At 43.5% G+C, this 22461-nt stretch overlaps 1 protein-coding gene across 4 annotated transcripts in view; it reads left to right on the top strand.

Moving 5' to 3' along the window:
* Window positions 1–22461, top strand: part of TRIO (trio Rho guanine nucleotide exchange factor) — a 360632-nt gene that overhangs the window by 204309 nt on the left and 133862 nt on the right. For all 4 annotated transcript variants that reach the window (XM_055308019.1, XM_055308020.1, XM_055308021.1 and 1 more), the window contains 8 exons: window positions 3613–3782; window positions 4777–4951; window positions 9240–9435; window positions 10252–10418; window positions 12254–12373; window positions 14252–14443; window positions 14844–14993; window positions 18691–18805. In XM_055308019.1, the coding sequence (XP_055163994.1) occupies window positions 3613–3782; window positions 4777–4951; window positions 9240–9435; window positions 10252–10418; window positions 12254–12373; window positions 14252–14443; window positions 14844–14993; window positions 18691–18805 (1285 nt within the window). The remainder of the gene's footprint in view (window positions 1–3612; window positions 3783–4776; window positions 4952–9239; window positions 9436–10251; window positions 10419–12253; window positions 12374–14251; window positions 14444–14843; window positions 14994–18690; window positions 18806–22461) is intronic.

Below are 22461 nucleotides of genomic sequence, written 5' to 3'. Positions count from 1 at the left end.
GTTCCCTTACACAGCAACGATGTAGGAGCAGCTTCACTGCAGTGTGTATGGTAAGGTGGAAGATAATAGTTGAGATTTTGAGAGAAAGGGACCCAAGTGGTTTTTTTACATTTTCTTTTACAATGGAGTCCGTGTAATTGAATGGGTTGACCTTTTCATAGTGTTTGTTTTCAGTCAGGTGTCCCGAGGGTGGGAAGGCTGCTGTGGCCTTGTGTGGTTGAGGGTTTTTTTTCCTCTACAGGGAGCAAGTGGGAGGAGGTTGATGAAACCATTTCAGCTGGAAAAGCCTACCTATTAGATAACATATCCTGAATGTTTTTGGATAAATATTTTGACTCAATAAAATGTCTTGGTAAAATTGTTTTTTGCGCACTGGCACATTCTTGGTTTCTTTTAGTGAATCTTGCCTCTTGAATTAATTTGAGTGGGTCATTATGCTTTGGGAATTAAATTTGTACAGAGCACTGCTGATCACTCAGTGTTCTCCTGCGCTGTCTTCTGGCCCTCGTAGTGACTTCCTGAGGCCAGTATTGGTCTGAGGGTCCCTGCTGTAGCGAACCGCGTCTCAGAGAAATTCAGTGATCTCTTAGGTCACAGAGCAGCGCTTTTTCTTTCTTTTTTTTAATTTATTTTTTAAATTATTTTTTAATAATAAATTTATTTTTTATTGGTGTTCAATTTGCCATACAGAATAACACCCAGTGCTCATCCCGTCAAGTGCCCCCCTCAATGCCCATCACCCATTCACCTCCACCCCCCGCCCTCCTCCCCTTCCACCACCCCTAGTTCATTTCCCAGAGTTAGGAGTCTTTATGTTCTGTCTCCCTTTCTGATATTTCCTACCCATTTCTTCTCCCTTCCCTTCTATTCCCTTTCACTATTATTTATATTCCCCAAATGAATGAGAACATATAATGTTTGTCCTTCTCCGATTGACTGACTTCACTCAGCATAATACCCTCCAGTTCCATCCACGTTGAAGCAAATGGTGGGTATTTGTCATTTCTAATGGCTGAGTAATATTCCATTGTATACATAGACCACATTTTCTTTATCCATTCATCTTTCGATGGACACCGAGGCTCCTTCCACAGTTTGGCTATTGCGGACATGAGCAGCACTTTCTTAAGGTATCTCTTAAATCCACAGTAGTCCTGCTGTATAATATGACCTGTAGATGGGAGGTTTTTCATAGGAAATATTGGAGCAGATTGGGAGATGCTAATGATCATGATGGTATTTACAAATGCAGCAGTGTTCATGAGAATTTAGAGGAAAGCAGACAACAAACCTAAAAGAGTATGTTCTTGATTATGGGCCCCTTATAGATTGTTCAGAGCATTAGTCCATGTTTATATGGTGATTCAAAGAATGGTACTTTTGATGTTGACCTACAGTATCAGTGCAAAGTGTGACTGGAGCTAGAGGGCGCTTCTCCGATACCGGCTTTGCCAGTAGCTCGGCACCAGCAGTTGATTTTGTCCATGTCATGAAGGTGACTACATAACCTAGGCTACTTTTCCTTAATCTATAAGATCAAAGAGGTGAACCAGCCTACCTCTTAAACTCCTTTAAATTAAAATTCTGGAATTGGATGCAGTTTGGTAACTTAATACACAAAAATGGGTGGATAGTAAAAAAAAAAAAAAAGTTAACAGGTGTTTTATTGAACATTTTTAGTAAAATCAACTCCTAGGGTCCCAGGTAGCTTAACTGAAAAATAAGTCCTTTGCCATCACTTTACTTGTTTTTAAATTCACCTGCTGTATTTAAAATACTTACTGACCTGACAGGAGCCATCTGGATATTTTATTTCTAACTAAAGCTACGTTTAATAACAAAAGAATTCTTAGAAGGTTAGCTTGGGTTTGCCATCATTAGTAAGTAGGGAATTAACTAATTAAAACCATATAAGATAGATGGCACTCATCTGGAATGACTAAAATTAAAAAGACCGACCATATCAGGTATTGTTGAGGATGAAGAAGAATTAGAATTTTCAAAGGCTGCTTGCAGAAATGTGCCTGCTACAGCCCCTTGGGAAGAGCAGTTTGGTAATTTGTAAAAAAAATTTAAACATAGACCTATCATGTGATCCAGCATTCTACACCGCTATTCATCATTAAAAAGTAAGGTGGGGGGTAACATAGGTACATGCAGACACCGTGCACAGAAGTTCATAGGAGCAATGTTTGTAATGGCCAAAAAGTGGAAACAGCTCAGATGTCCTCACCAGGTGAGGGGCTAAACTGGGCCATATACATAGGCTGGAATCCTCTTTCACAGTAGAAAAGGTACCCACGGTAGTATGGATGGAGCTCGAAATAATGTTGGAGGAAAGAAAGCAGACCAGATATAGAGTTCATACTAAATGGTTCCTTTTCTAGGCTGTTTCAAGAAAAGTCCAGCTAATCTCTAGTGACAGCAGCTGCGTGGTTGCCTGGGGAGGGAGGGCAGAGGGGAACAGAGAGATTCCAGAGGGCACAGGGTGACAGAGCTGTTCCCTGTGGACAGCAGGGGTCCTTTCATGGGCTTGACCAGATGCTAAGAACTTCGCAAACTGTATCCTGAAATTCGTGCAGTTTATTGCATATCACTTATAGCTCAGTAAAGCAGTTTTCAAAGGAGATGAACTCAGAAGCAAAAGACTCAATAAGCATTTGCTCTGGCAAGCATGGTCTCACCATGGGAGCCACAGGGCCTGGCAAGACTGGTCAGCACCCCGGGAGGAGGTGCTGGCTGTAGTGGGCGCTTGGAAGATAGTGTTGGGGGGTTGCTTCTCACATCCCCCAGGAAGCAGGAAGCATTTTCTCCTCACACAAACCACTTCCAAGCTGCCAGAGCCTGTGTGGTATAAGTGGCCGTCTCCTCCTGTCTACGAGTGCCCCCCACAGGCGTGGGGGGTGGGGGAGGGAGCATGGGCTCCTCTCACCAGGCCTGGACTACCTCTTGCCACTGCTGTTCCAGATTGTCTTTACGTGGCCTTATCTCCTGACCCATAGTGAGTGGTGTACAGTGGTGTCGCAGGTGTCTTCAGCACGCACGCTCCTTCCACCTGTGTGGGTGAGCGGCGGCCGGGCCGGGGTCCCAAACGCTGCTGCTGCCTGTGGATTCTTGGCCGCATCACATGCTGCCTCCTTTTCTGAGTGATGTAAAGCAGCCACATCTGAGCAGCAGCTTAATAATTAATAATGGGTTGTAGTGCTCTTGCTAAAAATAAAATAAGACCGTCCATCTGCTAAACAAGAGTCAGAGGTTGTGTAAAAGAATGCTTAACTTATGCTTAGCAGATGTGCCGTGAGCAAAAGGGGCCTTTCTTACCTCTCTTGCACCATGATTGAGCCTAGGAAGAGTCAGAAAGAGTGACTTCCCTTCCCTTCCCTTCCCTCTTTTCTCTGTGGCCGTCCCCTTGGGCTCTTTTCTGTTTGTGCTGCCCCACGCTGGGGTTGTACACTGGTGCCTGTTCTGGGTGCTTCCCCTTCCCTCCCATCCCCGGGAGAGGCTGCTGCCAGTGGGCTGGGCTCCCAGGCTGGCGGTATGGGCTCTCAGTGTCCAACACCAGGCTTCCCGGGGGCAGGGGGCCCGGCCTCACTGCACTCTGTCCTTCCCCAGCTGTGGACATGGCTGGAGGAGCTGCAGAAGGAGCTTCTGGACGATGTGTATGCCGAGTCGGTGGAGGCCGTGCAGGACCTCATCAAGCGCTTTGGCCAGCAGCAGCAGACGACCCTGCAAGTGACGGTCAACGTGATCAAGGAAGGGGAGGACCTCATACAGCAGCTGAGGTGGGCCCATCCCTGCCCTCCCACCGGAGCGCAGATGCTTTGAAATCCTTCCAGGAATGTCCCCTTCCCCGGGCTCCCACTTTTGAACAATTAGCTGTGATTCTCTGTCCAACTAGGTAGAGAACAAATAACATTTCTGCATACAAAGGAGAGTAACATTCCTTTCTCTTTTTTTCCCCCACTATGACCGTCTTTTTGACTTGGTGATTTCCCTCATTACAGCACTGACTAATAAACTTTCCCAGAACTCAGCTTTTATTGCTTTCCTGTTAACACCTACCTAATAATTACTGAAATGTCTTTGCGAACTGGATTGATTTAAAGCTCCTCTGACTGCGTCCTTCAGGCCTTGACTGACCTGCCTCTCTAGAGGATGCTGGGCCTCGCTGTCCTCAGAGGGACAGAGAGGCTCGGGGAGGCCAGGCCTAGTGGGGAGCGTCATCTGTCCCTCAAGTGCTCCTCCATGCAGGAAGGCAGGAAGCCTTCCTGGGCCTGGAAGCAGATTCATTTTACAAATCACTGAGAGGACAGCTTTTGAATCATTACTGGTTATTTCACTTGATGCTCACTTTGCCCAGAGTCAGGCAAAAGTGACCTAATAAAGGCTGAATTGATCGCATTAGTTTAACCCCTTGTTGCCGATACGACTCTATCATTTGTAGCAAACAGATATCATATCACTATTCTGTTCTCTCTCCTCAAGTAGAAGGGTGGCGGAAGTTCCTTTCTGTAACAGGCTTTTTTGAGAGGGGGGGTGGGCGGTGGGCGGTGCAGAGGAGTCTTCAGGGTGGCCTCAAACCTGGCAGCTCCCTCAGAGGAGGAAGCTTTGTGTACAGCGTTGTGTGGTGGGAGGGGCCGCTGGTTCCATTTTCTGAGACCAGCAGCCCTGCTTCCTGTCAGCCTCCTGCCCCCTGAAGTCTGCCCGGCCGGATCTGGTCTCTGACAATGGAAGACGTTCTCATGCCGCCGGTCCATCCCCCTCTGCCTTCCGCAGGGACTCAGCCATCTCCAGCAACAAGACCCCCCACAACAGCTCCATCAGTCACATCGAGACGGTGCTTCAGCAGCTGGATGAGGCCCAGGCCCAGATGGAGGAGCTCTTCCAGGAGCGCAAAATCAAGCTGGAGCTCTTCCTGCAGCTGCGCATATTCGAGAGGGATGCTATCGATGTGAGTGTCAGTCCCTCCTCTGCCCTCGCCTCTGCCCCTCCTCTGCCCTGTGGGTTCCTGCCTCCTCTCCTGGCCCTGGTCAGGACAGTCAGAGGGAGGAAGGACAGCGCCTTGCCCTGGAGCTGGGGGGATTGTGCTGGAAGGCACACTGCACGGCAGATAGAGCCAAGCAGAGCTGCCACATACAAGTACAGCTGCCTTGCAGCGTAGCCCTCACTAGGTCCATGCAGCACTCCCCGACCTGTGGGGTGGTCTGTGGGGCAGAGGCACACCCTGGAGCCACTATCCTCTCTTCTTCCTTCTGTCTTTCCCCTCCCTCCCCCGCTGCCTGCCTTTCCCCCTCTGCAGCCCCCTCCCCAGACAGTGAGAATAAGCCTAGCCTATGCTGGTAGTTTTTTTGAGAGTATGAAATCCAGTTTTTTTCCTCCACCGAAGTGTGCTCCAATGATCTTTCATTCTTACCTAAAAATTACACCTTCAATGTGAGGCTTTTTTTTCTTTTTCTTCAGCAAAAGGGTGGTTCTTAATTTTGTGCCAGGGAAGATCTTATTTTTGGACTTGATGAAGTACAAGCAGAAGTGAGTGTAATTGGATGATGCTGAACTTGTCTGTGGAACAGGATGAAAGGGACCAAAGCTCACTTCATCTGGGGGGGAGGCCAGTTTCCTGGTGCCTCTCCGTTTCATACAGCTGGTGGGGGGACAGAGTGCCTGTCCGGGTACCTGTGAGCCCACCCATTGGTCCTGTGCCAGCGGAGCAGAGTCTGTAGGCCGTGCCCTCCCCAGGCTAGTGCCTCGAGGGTGTGCAGGGCTGGCAGTCACTTCTCAGCTGAGGGGAGGACCCTCTGCCAGAAGTGGACCTTTGCTTCCTTCTTTTGGGCCTGTGTGTAGGCCCATGTCCAAGTGGTAGGCTCGATGTGTGGTACAGGGGCCAGGCCAGCCCTGTGCAAGACGTTTCATGGGGATCTTTGTGATCAGCCACCTGTCTGAACATCCATTGATGTTTTCATTTCCTTTCTTTAAAGAAAGGCCTTCTTGGCTGTTTTCATTTTCATCATTGGTTCATGACAAGAAAGGAGTCAGATGCCATGCATGTTGTCTAGTAAAATCTGCTCTTGGTGTCTTGATGTTTAGAGCCATATGAAGCCATGTAGAGCAAGGCACACTGTACTCAGCTCATTGAGGACCTGCCTAGGTGTGGTTTGCTGGTTCCAGTGTGCACATCTTATGAACAGCACGCCTGTTTTCCTCTCTGACCTCTACTTCACATGAATTGCTTTTATAAACTTAGCTTTTTGAGTAGTTTCAATTAGTAAATAGAGCAATCAGGCATTATTTCAAGTTTTTCGTCAGAACATTTTGATACTTTAAAAAAATGTCTTAGCTTCATTTGTATTGCTGCTTCTTTAAAGGGAAAAAATTTAATTGTATTTCCATTTTCAGTAAACTAGTGTTTTAAAATGTAGCTCAGGAACTGGAAATACTCATTTTCCCCCACACCAAAGCCACAAAATTCCAGGTGGCCTTAATAAAGCCAGTGTGCCAGGCCAGGGGTAAGTGCTTTCCTGAACTAAGGAAGTTAGACCTGCAGTTCAGTCACAGGCCAGCTAAAATGCAGTTTAAAAGCTTTTAAAAGGTCATAGCCCAGAACCTCTTTTCTCTGGAATAATCCTGAAACATGAAAACCTGAGCAGTTGAGGCTTCAGCTGGGGTTTTATCCCTTATCTGGGAAAATTCTCCATTCGACTGCCTGTAGAGGCATGGAATTAACTTTATGGGAGAAACTTCTCTGTTCCCTGGCGAATTTTTAAAAATCCCTCATATTTCTTGTATTTTATAGCCTTTCCATCTCTCAAAAGTAGATCTAGGTTTTCTATGGCTTAGAATATTGCAATTTCAGCCTCTTGATATTCCAGGTAAAATCTGCTCTATTGATCTGAAAACAACAAAATCATTACTGTAGCATCCTGTGACAGTTACTTATGGAACAGATACATATGTGTTTAGGAAGAGGAACTTACAGAATTTCTAAACATTCTGGGATATGTTTTAAAAATCATTGTTTCAGGGCAGCCCTGGTGGCGCAGCAGTTTAGTGCTGCCTGCAGCCCGGGGTGTGATCCTGGAGACCCGGGATCGAGTCCCATGTTGGGCTCCCTGCATGGAGTCTGCTTCTCTCTGTGTCTTTGTCTCTGCCTCTCTCTCTCTCTCTGTGTCTCTATGAATAAATAAATAAAATCTTAACAAAAATTAAAAAAAATAAAAATAAAAATCATTGTTTCAGAGTTACTTCTCCAAAGAATTCCCGTTCAAAAATGACTTCCACTTTCACGAACTTTGTTATTGCCACTGATTTCTTGTTTTCACTTGTGTGTGTAACAAGCTGTGATAGTGAACCTGGAGCAGGATTTTTCCTGATGGTCCTTTGATCATGCCCATTGCCAGAGTTTCAGCTTGGCGAGTATTTTGAATCCTACTGGTTCTAGAATGTTCATCTTTTATTATCCACTCTTGAGTGTTGTCTGAGCCTGACAGTGTCTCCAGGAGACATTATTTGTGAGTCTTTGTCTCACTAGTACACCTGACCCTCTCCTGCTTCAGTGCCAGAAATGAGCGTTAGGAGAGAAAATGACCCTTAGAGTAGAGATAAAGATTAAAGCTATGGTAAGTTTTTTCTCTTTTTAAAAATATTTTCCCTCAGTGTGTCTTCAGCTTCTGTGTAATTTAACATTGTTTAAATTTATTAATTAGTCCAATTTACTAAGTTATTGTAAATACACACACTGTATGCAGACCCCAATAATGAAAGAATAAACCCGGAAGATTTGTGCCGGAGGAGTTTGGGGAAGCCTTACGGTTTTATTACTTCTCATCTCCTGGTTGGGTTCTGTGTGAACTCTCACATTGTCAGATTTTCAGACTCAGGTAGTTATTGCTCATCTGCATAAAGTAAATCAGGACACATGGGAAAGGTTATTCTACTTAAGTGTAGAGAATACAGTGTTTTCTCACTAAAAGTGAAATACAGTGTTTTTTCACTAAAAGTGTTTTTCCTCCTTTCTGGATTTTGTTGTTTTTAGCCTTAATTAAAAAAACATGTATGTAGATTACAGAAGTTTTCAAACTAGTGCCAAAGTAGCAAGGATGGTACAGTGAGAGTCCACATGCCTGTCTCCCGAATGTAGCAAGATTGTGCCTTCTCCCTGCCAATACCCCTTCTTTTGTTAATCGTTCTGCTGTAGTATGTTAGAGTAGAGCTTTGCCAGCTTATCATTTCCCTCCTAAAGACTTCCTTATGCATGTCTACAAAATCAGGCCTTTCCCCTCGTAACCACAGTCTGCTACCCCTCGCCAACACTCAGCTGCTGCTGGAACCTCTGCAGCTGCCCCGGGCAGCAGAGAGTGCCCGTGGGCGCCGCTCATAGGGTGATATTGATAGTCTTTCCATCCAGGATGGTCTCTTCATCCACCCTTCTTTTCCTGCTGTGACTTTTTGGAATGACTACATCAGTGGAAGAAAACCAGGTCCCACATTCTGGATTCACTTAGTGATTTTCTGTTTTTCTTTTCCTCATATTTCCGGTGAACTTGAAAGTTCAATGTAAAGACCTGGTTAAGATTTGGGCTCCTAATTAAGTTTTTGTGCCAGATATTCCCCAGGGGCCACAGCTTCTCCTGTCAGAAGGCTGGTCCTGTCTGGTTCCACTTCTTTAGGGATCTGAGGTTGGCCTGTGGGATTAGGAGGTGGCAGTCTGACCCTCCCATTAAATCCCCTGTCCTTTCCATTAGAGTTTACTGCATGTCGATGATCATTCCCTGAAGAGTTATTTCACTAGAATTTCAAAACAAAATTAGAAAAAAACTTTCTACTCTTATTATATGTACATTTAATAACTGGATTTATCTATAAAGGGGAACCTTCCATCGTTGTTCTAGGCTTAAATAATTGTCTCTTTTAATTACCAATTTCAAGGTAAAGGTTGTTTTCTTGTCAACATTTAATCAGAAGAGTTTTTCCATTTAATTTTAGTTTTTTAAGGTTCTTTTTTAAAAAAAACATTATTAGGAATTAAGGTATTTTTTATGTATTTTGTACATTTTATTCAATTGTGGTAGGTTTTTTGTGTCTAACTCTTCCCTCTTTGGCCTGTGGGAACCCCTCCAGCTGGGTTCCATGTCCTTCAGACACAGTTACTTTAGTTCCTTCCTTCCTTACTTGGCACAGTGAAATGTCACAGCAGGTATTTATTTTGTAAGTCTCTGTCCTAAGAAGATACTCTCCTCTATCAGATCATCTCAGACCTTGAGTCTTGGAACGATGAGCTTTCTCAGCAAATGAACGACTTTGACACAGAAGATCTCACAATAGCAGAACAGCGCCTCCAGCACCATGCAGACAAAGCTTTGACCATGAACAACTTGACCTTTGATGTCATCCACCAAGGGCAGGACCTCTTGCAGTATGTCAATGAAGTGCAGGCCTCTGGTAAGGAGTGCATTGCGTTCTATGTTCAGCTGTGGGTCTTCAGGTCACACAGGAATTCATCCTGTCTGTGTGATGTTTGTGTGTGTGACAATTTGTTAGCTCATGTGACATAGGTGTTCTAGGTACCTGCTCTTCAAAAGAAACATTTTGCTGTTTGATTTTCACATACCATGATCACATTTAACAGTATGTAGTGTACTTAATCCTTAATATTCTTACATGTCATTTCATGTAGCATGAACTCTAATTGTATATCCATGAATGAAATGTAAATCTCAAAGGAAAGGAATTTTTCACATTTAAAATATTTTTCTTAGTTTAGTTTATGTTTTACCAGCAGATGTCACTGTAGGTCCAAAAATGTAGAAGGAAGTTGATAGTGTTTAAAACTTAGCAGCAAATTGCATACTACATTACTCCTGGTACAGAAATCAAATTAAATGCTTCCTGAAGAGTACACTGGGCACAACGGATGTGCAGTAAAACAAGCCAAAGTTCACTCATTTATAAAGGCAAGGCACATGTCACCACTTATCACTGTAGAAATAGAGCGACAGGAGGTGGGTTTGGTTTGATTAGCTATACATCATATTTTGCTTTGGAACATATTAGATATATTCTTGGAGATCCCCTGGGCATGCTCAGAAGCACATGTAAACACTCTGCTGGCTACACCTGCCTTGAACTTGGCCTCCAAGGTAATGGCCTGGCCAAGCTGGCCAGATTATTCACAAAAGCACAGTGTGTGTCATGAGCGGCTGAAGAAATGGGTCAACATGCCAGTTGAACTCTGGGCTCTTCCTTCATTGTCCGCAGGTGTGGAGCTGCTTTGCGATAGAGATGTCGACATGGCCACTCGGGTCCAGGACCTCCTGGAGTTCCTTCATGAAAAGCAGCAGGAACTGGATTTAGCAGCAGAACAGCATCGGAAGCACTTGGAGCAGTGTGTGCAGCTTCGCCATCTGCAGGCTGAAGTGAAGCAGGTAAACAAGCTGCTGGATGTAGAGCCAGACCAAAGTGGTGCTCAATGGGTGACCTCTTGGTCATTTGGGATATAAGCGCTGGGGCAGATTGTCACTGTTCAGCACACAGCTGTTGTGATCTGTGATGTGACATGCATACCCCCAGTAGGGCCGTAGCTTGGTGTAAGGAGGGAGCCTGTGCCCAGACAGCTGTGTGTTTACTCTGTAGTGGAAAAGCCTTTAGGTGTATCACTTGACAGTAACATTCATTTGGCTTGTTTTGTTACTGGTGGTCTCTTGCTTGAAGCTCTGAGTACTTTGATTCCCAGGCTAAATAACTGATTTTTCTGCCAAATAGGCTGTTATCAGTCTGGATGGTGTCACAGGCTATAGAGGGTTGGGGTTTTCTTCAGCATGCTCTACTGCCCTCAGATAGCATGGCAAAATAAAAATGGAATATTTGAAAGAGACTGCTTTCAGCTCATGGCCAGTGGAATTCCATGCATATATTCAGCATGTGCATGACATTTTATATCATGAGCCACTCTTGATACCACCTCGTTGCAAGGGAAGTATGGCTTTCTGGGATTCTGGTGGAAGTACAGAAGAACATGTGGTAGGTTGAGCAGAGGGATGAGGTACCTCTGTAGTGTGAATAAGATGTGTGTAAGTGGGTGGCAGTCACGTTGAAGCAGATATACTGTCCAATTGGAAACCTTTAAAGGGTACCTGTGAGCCTTGAATGTAATGAGATGAAGTATTATGACCTGCCTTTTACAGAGCAGTTGTTAACATATTCTGTCTTGCTAAAAACAAGACAATAGAATAGGAATTGCATTGCCTGTAAGAGTCCAGAAATGGTGCTCAGAAATTACTTTCTGTACGTTACACATCAGGATGTGGTAGGTTGCTGGTGTTTGCTCAGCAGCCATGTGATGGGTCTGACAGATAGGTGGGGAATGGGTGGGGTGTCAGGTGGCTCTTATAGCCTCAGCTGCCCTCCACTTCCCAGGCAGCAGGAAGGGAAAAACATAACCAGGAAGAAGCAGTACTTATCAGAAAAGACATGTGTTCACACAGCCACCCCAAGGCTACAGTGTGAATCACAGTAGCTGGAGAGAGTGTCCTGATGGTAGTGAAGCTGTGACATGGGGGCCGTGAAGTGGTTTTAAGTGCCCCTCCACCCCCCTGCAAAATCGAGGTTTTCTGAGTAAAGGAGATAAGGAAAAGTAGGTATTAGGTAGGTAACCAGCAGTCTGTGCCATAAATAACTACCCACGATGACCTTCGACAACCTCTGTGGCTTCCACAGTTGCAGTGCTCTGTTTGTGTGTGGTGCTAGGAATCTTGGGATGTGACCCTGAGCGTTGGAGCACTGCTGAATCCATTCTTTGGTTAGCGTGCCATTTAACACTGACATTACACTGGAAAATAACGGTGGGGAAATAACATAGTTCCCTTACCAAGCAGTTTGCTAATTTTGCATATTCATTAAGACTAAAAGGAATGAAAAATACTTTTCTTGATTACCAGGGAATTATTTATGGCAATAGGTATTCTAATGGGCGATTCTTAATCTGTTTTGACCTGTGGACTAATAACAATCCTCTGGACTCCCTACCTTATCAGCACCTATTTGATGCTATAAGATAAGTGAATTAATTTTAAAGTGCAACACTTACGATCACATGCCATGTAAGGACATCAGGCTTTTGGCAGTGGGATCATAAGGAAACCTATGCTTCACAGATGATGGGAGCAGCTTGACAATGTTCCCCACATGGCTCATGTCCCCCTGGCCCACAGTGGCCCCCTGGGGAGGGCCGATGCTTGGAGGTCCGTGTGTCATGTTTCAGGTGCTGGGCTGGATCCGCAATGGAGAGTCAATGCTGAATGCTGGACTCATCACGGCCAGCTCATTGCAGGAGGCGGAGCAGCTGCAGAGGGAGCACGAGCAGTTCCAGCACGCCATCGAGGTAGGGACACTGGCCCGCCTCCCACCTCAGGACATGTCTGCTAAGCCCCCTCATGTGGGACTGACCCTGAGCTGAGGGCGTTCAGCAGGACCCAAAGTGACGACACTTATACATGTACAGTTTATTTCAGGGGAAGAAACAGACTGGTGACTGCAGTGAGGAGAGGATGTGTATGTGCCAGTCTGGGGACCTCACAGTGCTGCCCCGGAGGCCAGGTGGCTCCTGCTGTCCTCCTGCCTTAAGGGCCCTGGCAGGATGTACCGTCCCCTGTCAGGAACACCTGGTGTCAGAGAATTTGAGTTGGAGTCTGGGCTCAGGGGTTTTATGTTTTCCTGGTCTTGTACACACATTCCTGGACAAAGCAGAGCACCGTGGGCAGCTCAGCCAGACCAGGTGCAAATCACCAATAAACAGCACTCTCCACAGAACTTCCCCAGACGTGGTTAAAAGCCACGTTCCTCACCTTGGGTGGGGGTCAGTGCCAGGGTGGGACTTAAGCAGAATGGCTTGCGCCAGTTCCAAGTCCACTCAGATTCACTTTCACAGAATATGAATTAGTTATTCTTAGAATTTTTGTGGGGAGAGGGGAGTTAATTATGGTAGGTAGTCTTGGTACATTCGAGGGAAAAAGCATTTGATTACAGAAAACTTATTTCCTGCTGTAGTTACATACATAGGCGGAGAAGAAAGCCATGGAATACTGTTACTTTATTCTCAAGATTGACATGTTTTCAACTATTTGGTGCCAACAGACACATATTAACACTTCTTCCTGAAGCCCAGACTCTGGGCTCTTGAAAATTGTACACTGTGCCTAGTGATTTCTAATGATTAAATTGCTAATACATGTCAGTGGGTCTGGGTTAAGGACAGGGTTGATTATATTGTGTATAGTCTTTATGGGGTCATTTAGTGTCTTTTCAGGTGAAATGCAAAATTTTGCTATGGTTAAAAAAAAAAAAAAAGAAAAAAAATCTGTGGATCTGTGTCCACAGAGACCCATGTACTCCCCTAACTGCTGTGATGTCTAGTGTTCTTCATAGAGAGAGCCAACCTGTCAGCCCCTTGTGGAATCTTCTAGTGAACATTCATGAGCAAGAATTCCCACTGGATTTCTGATGTTATTTTGATACTTTAATATGGCATGAACCTCCAGAGAACACAGTTGGCTCATTCTTAGCTTTTTTTTTTTTTTTTTAAGATTTTATTTATGTATTCATGAGAGATACAAAGAGAGGCAGAGGGAGAAGCAGGCTCCCTCTGGGGAGCCCGATGCAAGACTCGATCCTGGGACCTTGGGATCACATCCTGAGCTGAAGGCAGATGCTCAACCACTGAGTCATTCAGGTGTCCCTCATTCTTAGCTTTTAATTATGTTTCTCTCTCTTTTAAAGTCAATAGTGCTTGAAAACTTTTCAGTCAAGTCTAAACTTTAACATATAAGTGAAAAAGGCATTCACTGTAGCACCTTTTCCTACATATGTTCATTTGCCTCTAGTGGTTATTACAAGGAGAATCAATAGGAAAAATAAACTTGGAACATTTCAACACCTTTTTCAGAATATTGGCTATTAAGGTATTTCCCTGCTATTTCTCAAGCTAAGAACCCCACAACTGAGACCCATTCTGGAATGCCTTAATGCATTGCATCCTTCATTAAGTAATTTAAATATAAACACAGTTCTTGCTAGGCATGAAAACTTTTTTTTTTTCTTAAACTGAACTGTCTGCTGTGTTTGTAGAAGTGTCCTAGTGAGTATTTTAAATGAAGTTGTTTCTATGAAAGCAAGTGGAGTGGAACAATGGCAGCCTTCCCAGTTTTCCAGTAAGTGCATGCACCCCTGTTCAATAAGCATTCCCTTCCCTTCTCTTGCTTAGAAAACACATCAAAGCGCCTTGCAGGTGCAGCAGAAGGCAGAAGCCATGCTGCAGGCCAATCACTATGACATGGACATGATCAGGGACTGCGCCGAGAAAGTGGCCTCTCACTGGCAGCAGCTCATGCTCAAGATGGAAGACCGCCTCAAGCTTGTGAATGCATCTGTGGCCTTCTACAAAACCTCAGAGCAGGTGAGGGAGGGAGGTTCTGCTCCTTCGGCTCCTGGCCAACCTTTTACTTTGGACTCCCATTTTCTTGGACAACTCAGTCCTTAATTCTTCAGTCATTACTGAGCCAGTCAGTTCAATGTCAAGCAGAGAAAAGCATTCTAGAAGCAGAAGGATTATTGCTTACCTTAGGAACCAAAGAGTAATAGGTTGGAAAGTAGCTGAGAGGACCTCTGTTTTCCTCTCATTTAAATATGTAGCCTGAACCACAACCAGAGAGAGACGGGCAATTCAGTTTGTATTGGGTTCTTGTTCTGAAAGACCTGCCTGAGTACGATGGAGCCCAGGGCTCTTTCTGATGCTCTTGGGCCCCAGGCCAGCACTTTCATCCCCAGAGCATGACTGACCACTTGTCCACTCACAGGTCTGCAGTGTCCTCGAGAGCCTGGAGCAGGAGTACAAGAGAGAAGAGGACTGGTGTGGAGGAGCCGACAAACTGGGGCCCAACTCAGAGACGGACCATGTCACCCCAATGATCAGCAAGCATCTGGAGCAGAAAGAAGCATTCCTGAAGGTACGGAGCCAGCCCTTTGGGTGCTGGGGCCTCCCTGAACAGGGCACATGAAGAGGGTTCACCTGAACATGGCTAGGTCTAGACTGTCAGAAAACCAGAGATGTTGCAGTGTGCCAGGCATATGTAGCCACCTTGGCTTGCCAGGCTGGCCCCTCACACCTACAGCTCTTCCCTTGTGTGGAAAGGGAGTGTGGTGACATTGCATCAGTGCTGGGTTACTTGGTCAAAGTCTTAAAATCTTTCACTTGTGATTTACATACACTCTCTAGTTTTCACAAAGAGCTAGAAACCTGTGTGAATAAATCATGGGTGGAAGTCATAACTCCAAATGATTCTGAGCAGAGAAAGATATTGATTTGGTGAGACAAAAATGCCTATAGCTTAAAATAATCTTTTGGAAATTAAGCCTTTTTAGGTAGAAAGACTGAACCCAGTGCAGAGCAGACACAAAGCAGGACACTGCTTGTGGTTTCAGGATACTCACACTTGCTCCGGAAGTGTTTCCTGCAGAAGAAACTTAATCCCGTTTAGGCCAAGCTGGAAGTTTGAACTCTGAGAAGATTTAATGAGGAATTTCTCTAGCCGCCTTTGTTGTGTGTTTGTGTATGTATGTGTGTATATTCATATATAAATCACCCAAAAGGTCTACAAGTGCTCAAAATGTTTGGCAACATTTCCCTGTTTCTTTCACTCTTGAGAAAGATCTCCCAAGGCTCTGCCTTTTGCCACTCAGACCTGTTAAAAATAGGCATGGTGTTTGCTTTTCGTTGTCACTTTATTGAGTTTTGCATTGGCATTCTGACCCCTCTGACACCATTTCCTATTACATTTAATAATTTGTTTCCATTCTGAAGGTGATGTCTGTCCTGACAGTTATTGTTTAGTCAAGGAGTCTTGTGACTCTTTGAAAATTATATCTGGTAGCTTATCACATGACTTTATTTTTAGCAAATCAGGGTGGGAAAACGGTGGCTTCTTCAGACTCCAGTTGAACTATTTCAAACAGGACCTAAAAGCCCTGGCCCTACTTGTCATTGCTAGTTACTTTTATGAAATGCCCACCACTGTGAGGATGTGTCCATTGGAATCAGCATAATTTTGCTCTCTTTCTCTCTGTAATCCATTTAGAATAAAGCAAAATTGAATACTACGTAGTATAATTAAGACAGATACTTAGATAAAATTATAAAACAAAAATAATCATTAACCTGTTCAGGTTCCTTCATTCAACTAGGATTCAGCAGTGTTTGTATACTGGATATCTTTAAACTTTTCATTATGCGAGTTTAAAGATGCATGCGAAAAAAGAGATGATGAACTCCTATGTACCTCTTAGCAGCATCAGTAATTATCAGCACATGGGCATATGCCCAACTTCACTGAGTTACTTTAAATTCTAGATGTTACATCATTTTATTTGTAAATACTTCAGTACATATCTAAACATTAAATTCTGCCCTTTTAAAACATAACTGCAAGACCATTTATCAGAGCCTGAAAATTAACAGTATCTCTTATTTTGTACAAAATCCAGCAGTGTTCAGATTTCTCTGATTGACCCATATTGTCTTGGTTTTAATCAGGATTCAAACAAGGTCCACACATTTTTATTGATATGTCTTTTGAATCTCTTTCAATCTAAACACTATCCTCCATTTATTACTATTTATTAGCTGAAGAAATAAGTTGCTCATACTCTGAGGTTACTGTCACTCTGGATTTCCATAGTTACATCCTGTGGAGTCACTTTGCACCATCCTGGATTCCTTAAATGTGTGTTATGTTGAGAACCTCAGCTGGGTTCAGGTGTGAGCGTGAGTGTGTGTGTATGCAGTCAGCATACCTGGTAGGTGGTGCTGTGTACTTCCCATGGCATTACATGGCCAGATGAGGTCTGTGTCTCTTTTTGTCTGTGTGATACAAGGAATTTTACTAGTGCTTCAGACATGGTGAGTCTAGCTCATCCATTATGTGCTTCTCTGTCTGCCTTTTGCTTAATGGGTTTAGTGTCCTGTGGTGATAATCCTTCATTAGGAGTTGCAAAATGGTGATATTCTATCATTCTTGATTAACTAGAATTATTCCCTCCTTAGCTATTTGGTTACTCTCAAATAGAGTTTGTCCAAAAAAGGCAGGGTAGGGGCTTGAGTCTTTCCATTTGCTTATCATTTTCAGAATAATGAGCTGTTGCCATAGCAACCTCTACATAGGAACTTTTTTTTTTACTATACTCATGGATTTTAATATATTTGGTGTGTTTTGATCAATTGCAGTCATTTATCTTTTTATACTCAACTTGTCCCATTTGAGGAAGCTCTTTCCAGTTGTGTTGGTTCTGACTTCCTGACATAACCCCAGTTGTCTGTAGCTGCTTCCTTGCTGTTTGGAATGCAGCCTATTTCAGGCTTATCTGTGGAGACACTTGATACATTCTTCTCTTAATTAAAAGGTGTTCTAGCTCTATCTACTGAAAAGACCTGGAAACCAGTGATCAACCAGTAATAATGAGCTCCCTTGTGTCTGTCCAAATTGTGGTCTAAATACCAAGTACCATAAGAAGGAGATAGGGCTCCTGGAAGAAAGATTAATTCCAGAGCTGAGACAGGAAATGTGTAAGATATTTCTAACCCAAATATAATTAAGGGTATTTTTCCTTTTGTTTTTTAAATACATTAATGAAATTGCTGGTTTGGTTTATAAACATGGAATCCATCAGTTATCTATTACCACAATAGCACCACAAAACAAACCACCCCAAACCTCAGCAGCTCAAACCAGGGGTTGGCAACCTAAGCACTCAAGAGCTGAATCCATCCACTCTCCCTCATCTGCATGTTGCAAGTGGCTGCTTTCCTCCACAGGAAAAAGGTTGGGTGCAGTGCTTACCACAGGAAGTTGGAGACTATATGACTTAGAACGCTGAAAATACCGTCTGCCCTTTCCAGAAATCGGGCACAGCTTAGCTAGGTGCGCAGACTTGAGATTTCTCCCAAGGCCGCAGTCAAGGAGGCTCGGCAGGAAGAGGGCTCCACCTCCTCTCACTGCAGGCTGGCCACCTCTCTCACTCCCCTGCCCTGCGTGCCTCTCATAGGGCAGCGCTCAGCACAGCAGCTGGCTTCATCTGAGCAAGAGCTCCAAGACAGATTTTCTTTTTTAATTGAAATGGGATGTAAACTCTGTATTTTCCAAACTACAAGTTGGCCCAATGAATGTTTTAGGTAAAGACGTATGTTAGAGACATAGGATGTTGTCACCTATATATTTAAACCAGTCAATCGTTTAAATACCTTTTCGTCCCCCCAGCTCGGAGGTAGCCACAGCCACTAGGACGCTGTGGGCAGGACTTTGGGGCAGGGGTTTTATGGCCACTGCCCATCCCTGCCGTATTTATGTGTCGATGAGAGCTTTATGCTCCTGTTTGTTTGTGTTAGGTCAGTGAAATCAGACAACTTTGGAAACCGGAGCCTCGTGCGAGCTGGGGCAAGGGGGAGGGAGTGTTTAGGGCCCCATTAAACAAGTCTACAGTACACATCTTGTCTTCAGCCTGTCTGCTGGCAAGATGATAAAAGCGAAATGCAGATGTTTTCCTTACATGCTAAATTAGTTAATAAATCATATGCGTGAAAAAATAATGTACTCAAAATACATGTTTATTTAAGGCAAATTAACAACACGTTGCCCTCCACGTATCTCTTAGGCTTGCACGCTTGCTAGAAGGAATGCAGATGTCTTCCTGAAATACCTGCACAGGAATAGTGTGAACATGCCGGGAATGGTGACACATATCAAAGCCCCTGAACAACAAGTGAAAAGTGAGTACAGCTAGGAGTCATTTTACTGGCCAGCAATACAGGGAGTGTGGCAAGATGTGTTCCAAAGTCCTGAAGTCTAGGGCTTCATTTTAAATGTCCATCTCATATTATTATTAAAGTTCTCATTAATTATCTTTGTTTAATAATAGAACATAAAACAAATGTAGATTGATTATTTGTTGAATAAAGTTGAAGAGGATAAGCAGGGAGAAAATGCAGCATTGATATATATTAGCATGGACTATTCGGTTAAAGTAAGTAAAAATATTGTAAATTGGGGAAAAAAAGGAAAAACCAAAATTTGTCTAGAATCAAAATATTTTTAAAAGTTCAATCAAGAAATTATACACCAATATCATTGCTGGAAGGTGTTACCAATTTTATAGACTTAAAGCACTAATGAAAGCAAATTGCCATGGGGAGGGAGCCTTGAGTGAGTGGCTCATTTGGTTAAGTGTCTGCCTTTAACTCAGGTCATGATCTCAGGGTCCTGGGATCGAGCCCTGCATCGGGTCCCCCTGCTCAGCAGGGAATCTGCTGCTCCCTCTCCCTCTGACCCTCCCCTCTGCTCGTGCTTTCCCACGCATGCACGCTTGCTCTCTCTCTGTCAAATGAGTACCTAAAATAACCCTTAAAAAAAAAAAAAAAGCATTGCCAAATATCATACATTTTGGGTCATTTGAGTGTAAAAATCTGTAAAACCATGTTTTTACATGTACATCTATATAATGTAAATACATAGAAACTCATCCCGGAAAATGTTATACTGTTAATAGGATTAGTGTATATAGAAGTGAGGGGCCTGATGGAATTACTCTATAATTCTGATTGAAACTTTACAGTGAAAATACATTCAGGTGTTCTCTCACTTAAGCCTTAGATATAATCATAGGTTTTTGTTTTTATTTGTTTTTTGTTTTTTTACAAATTCAATTAAAATGATATGGAAATAGATCCTCAGAAAATGAAGAGTTTGAAACAGTCTTGACACTGAGGCACCTGCTGTCCTCACCATGAGCTTCAGAGGCCGGTGATAAACAGATGAGGAGCTTGGGGCCCCACAGGCTCCACTCTCAGTTGGGTTTCAGAGGGAAGAAGTTGCCATAATGCATTAACAGGTGATTTGTCTCACTCTTGAAACCCTTATGATTGGCAGAGACTTTGTACGTACATTACATTCTACTCCCTGTTCATCTAGATTCATCTGTTAGAGGTGTCACAGGAAAATTCTCTCCCACACTGGTAGAGTCTTCTACTCTTCACAGATGAGATTTGTATTTATTACTTTGTGGGCTTCTCTCTTGAGAAAATGAGTGACTAACACACCATTTCTCAGCACGAGCAAGCCTTCATTGCCAACAAGTTATTCGCGTTGGTAATCAGTTTATTTGGCTCATTTCATATAAAAATCACTGCTTTTCTCTCATCCTTCAGTATTGCCTTTGGTTGTTGGTTGTACTCTGCTTTCTCTAATCAAAGGTGGTATGATCCTTACTAGGTTATACCACTTCGATGGGTGTGTGCGTGTGTGAGGGGAGAGTGTTTTCCATGTACACACTTACTCGACAGTCACTGTGCACTTGGTGCTGTTTATCATTGTTTTGGAGGCTATGAAGACTTAAAAACAAAATGTCTTGTTTCTCTCATTGAGTAGTTGGGGATGAAAGATTGATGTGTGGGACAGAGCAGTAAATCCATGTAAGGGTGATGATGCCAGAAGAGACAGCATGACCCCAGTCAGTCCTTCAGGTGTGAGGAAGCCCTGGTGGTTTCCCGTCCCAGTCCTGGCTGCTTACTCACCCCACATCAGTCAGGACCCAGGCAAGGACTGTAGAAAGAAAAGACCGGAAAAGACCCACTGGCTCATGTTAATTTTCACATATGATATTTTCATTCATGGTAGCTTATTGTTTTGACTGGCCTCAAATTTCAAAGTCTTGATTGGTGTCACTACATTAGTTTACCTTTTCGGTAAAGATGACGTAGCATGACCACTGAGCTGCTACCTAAATGCTGCTCACAGGTTTGTGTTTCTCAGCCTCCCAGGACCCCAGTAAATATTTCTGGAAACCTTAGTATTTTTTTAGGATTCCCAGTATTAATGAAGTTATAATCTAAGTACCATTTATTTAATTTGCAGTTTTAGTCTCCAGAATCATCTTCCAACTTTCTTGTGTTATAAACTTCTAACTAAAACAGACATACTGTAAAAAAAAAAAACTTTTTAAGTGTACAGATGTATATTGATTACCTAATTCCGGGGCACCTGGATGACTCAGTGGTTGAATGTCTGCTTTTGGGTCAGGTTGTGACCCTGGGGTCCTGGGATCGAGTCCCACATCAGGCTCCCCGTCTCTGTGTCTCTCTCTGTGTCTCTCATGGATAAATAAATAAAATAAAATCTTAAAAAAAACTACCTAATTCTTTTGCCATTGGTCACCATTGTCAAGACTTTTTTATGCATCTATGAATGTAAACATAAATATATATAGAAAAACACACATGGATTCCTACTCCACTTACCCATCTCACTTTTTTTTTTTTTAACCAAAATGGGACTGTATTTTGTTGCAATTAGCTTCTTTTCCTTAATAATATATCTTAGTCCTCTTTTGGAGCATCTAGGTGGCTCAGTTAAGCATCTGACTCTTCATCTCAGTTCAGGTCTTGATCTCAGAGTGGTGAGTTCAAGCCCCATGTTGGGCTCCAATGCTGGGTATTGAGCCTACTTAAAAAAAAATACATATATACATATATATACATATCTATATATCTATACAGATATATATATCTTCTCTTTCTATATCAGAATTTAAAGATCTGCTCTATCGTTTTAAATTTTAGTATAATGACTTTATTTTTTTTTAAGATTTTATTTTGTTTATTCATGAGAGACACAGAGAGAGGAGCAGAGACACAGGCAGAGGGAGAAGCAGGTCCATGTAGGGAGCCCAATGTGGGACTTGATCCCAGGACCCCGGGGTCGCGACCTGAGCCAAAGGCAGCCATTCAACACTGAGCCACCCAGGTGTCCAGTATAATGACTTTATAGTTGACTTAATCTGTTCCCCAGTTGGCTTCCATTGTTGCTGCCAATTTTTACCAACAGTGCCTTAGCATTCGCATACCTGAGCACAAATTGTGTATGTATCACTTATGTAAGCACCATATATCTGAAAGATAAATTCCTGGTTTAAAGGTATGCATATTTCTAATGTCATTACCTCTTACCAAAGTGTCCGCTGCAGGAGTTAGGGTCTGTTTTGCCTTTGATAATATGGGGTCACCTGTGCCTGTTTCTTCTCCCTGTCAGCACTGGATAGCACCATTGCTTGCCAGGAAAAGGGTGAAAGCTAGTCTCATTGTTTGAGGTTAAACATGTTTCTCTGTATTTAGTATTGTGTGTGTTTTATTCTGTGTGTTTAGAAATCATGAACGTCATGTCTGTATGCTTTGCTCAGAGTGCCTGGGTGGCTTAGTTGGTTAAGCATTTGCCTTTGGCTCAGGTCATGATCTCGGGATCAGCCCTGCATCTGGCTCCCTGCTCACTGGGGAGTCTGTTTCTCCATCTCCCTCTGCCCCTTCCCTTCGCTCTTGTATGCACACACTCTCTCTCAAATAAATAAATCTTTATATGCTTTGTTCATTTTTCTAAT

Source organism: Nyctereutes procyonoides, unplaced genomic scaffold (genome assembly GCF_905146905.1).
Source record: "Nyctereutes procyonoides isolate TBG_1078 unplaced genomic scaffold, NYPRO_anot_genome, whole genome shotgun sequence".
NCBI classification, from domain to species: domain Eukaryota; kingdom Metazoa; phylum Chordata; class Mammalia; order Carnivora; family Canidae; genus Nyctereutes; species Nyctereutes procyonoides.
The sequence above is the reverse complement of the archived record's forward strand: the minus strand, read 5'-3'. Positions and strand labels throughout refer to the sequence as shown.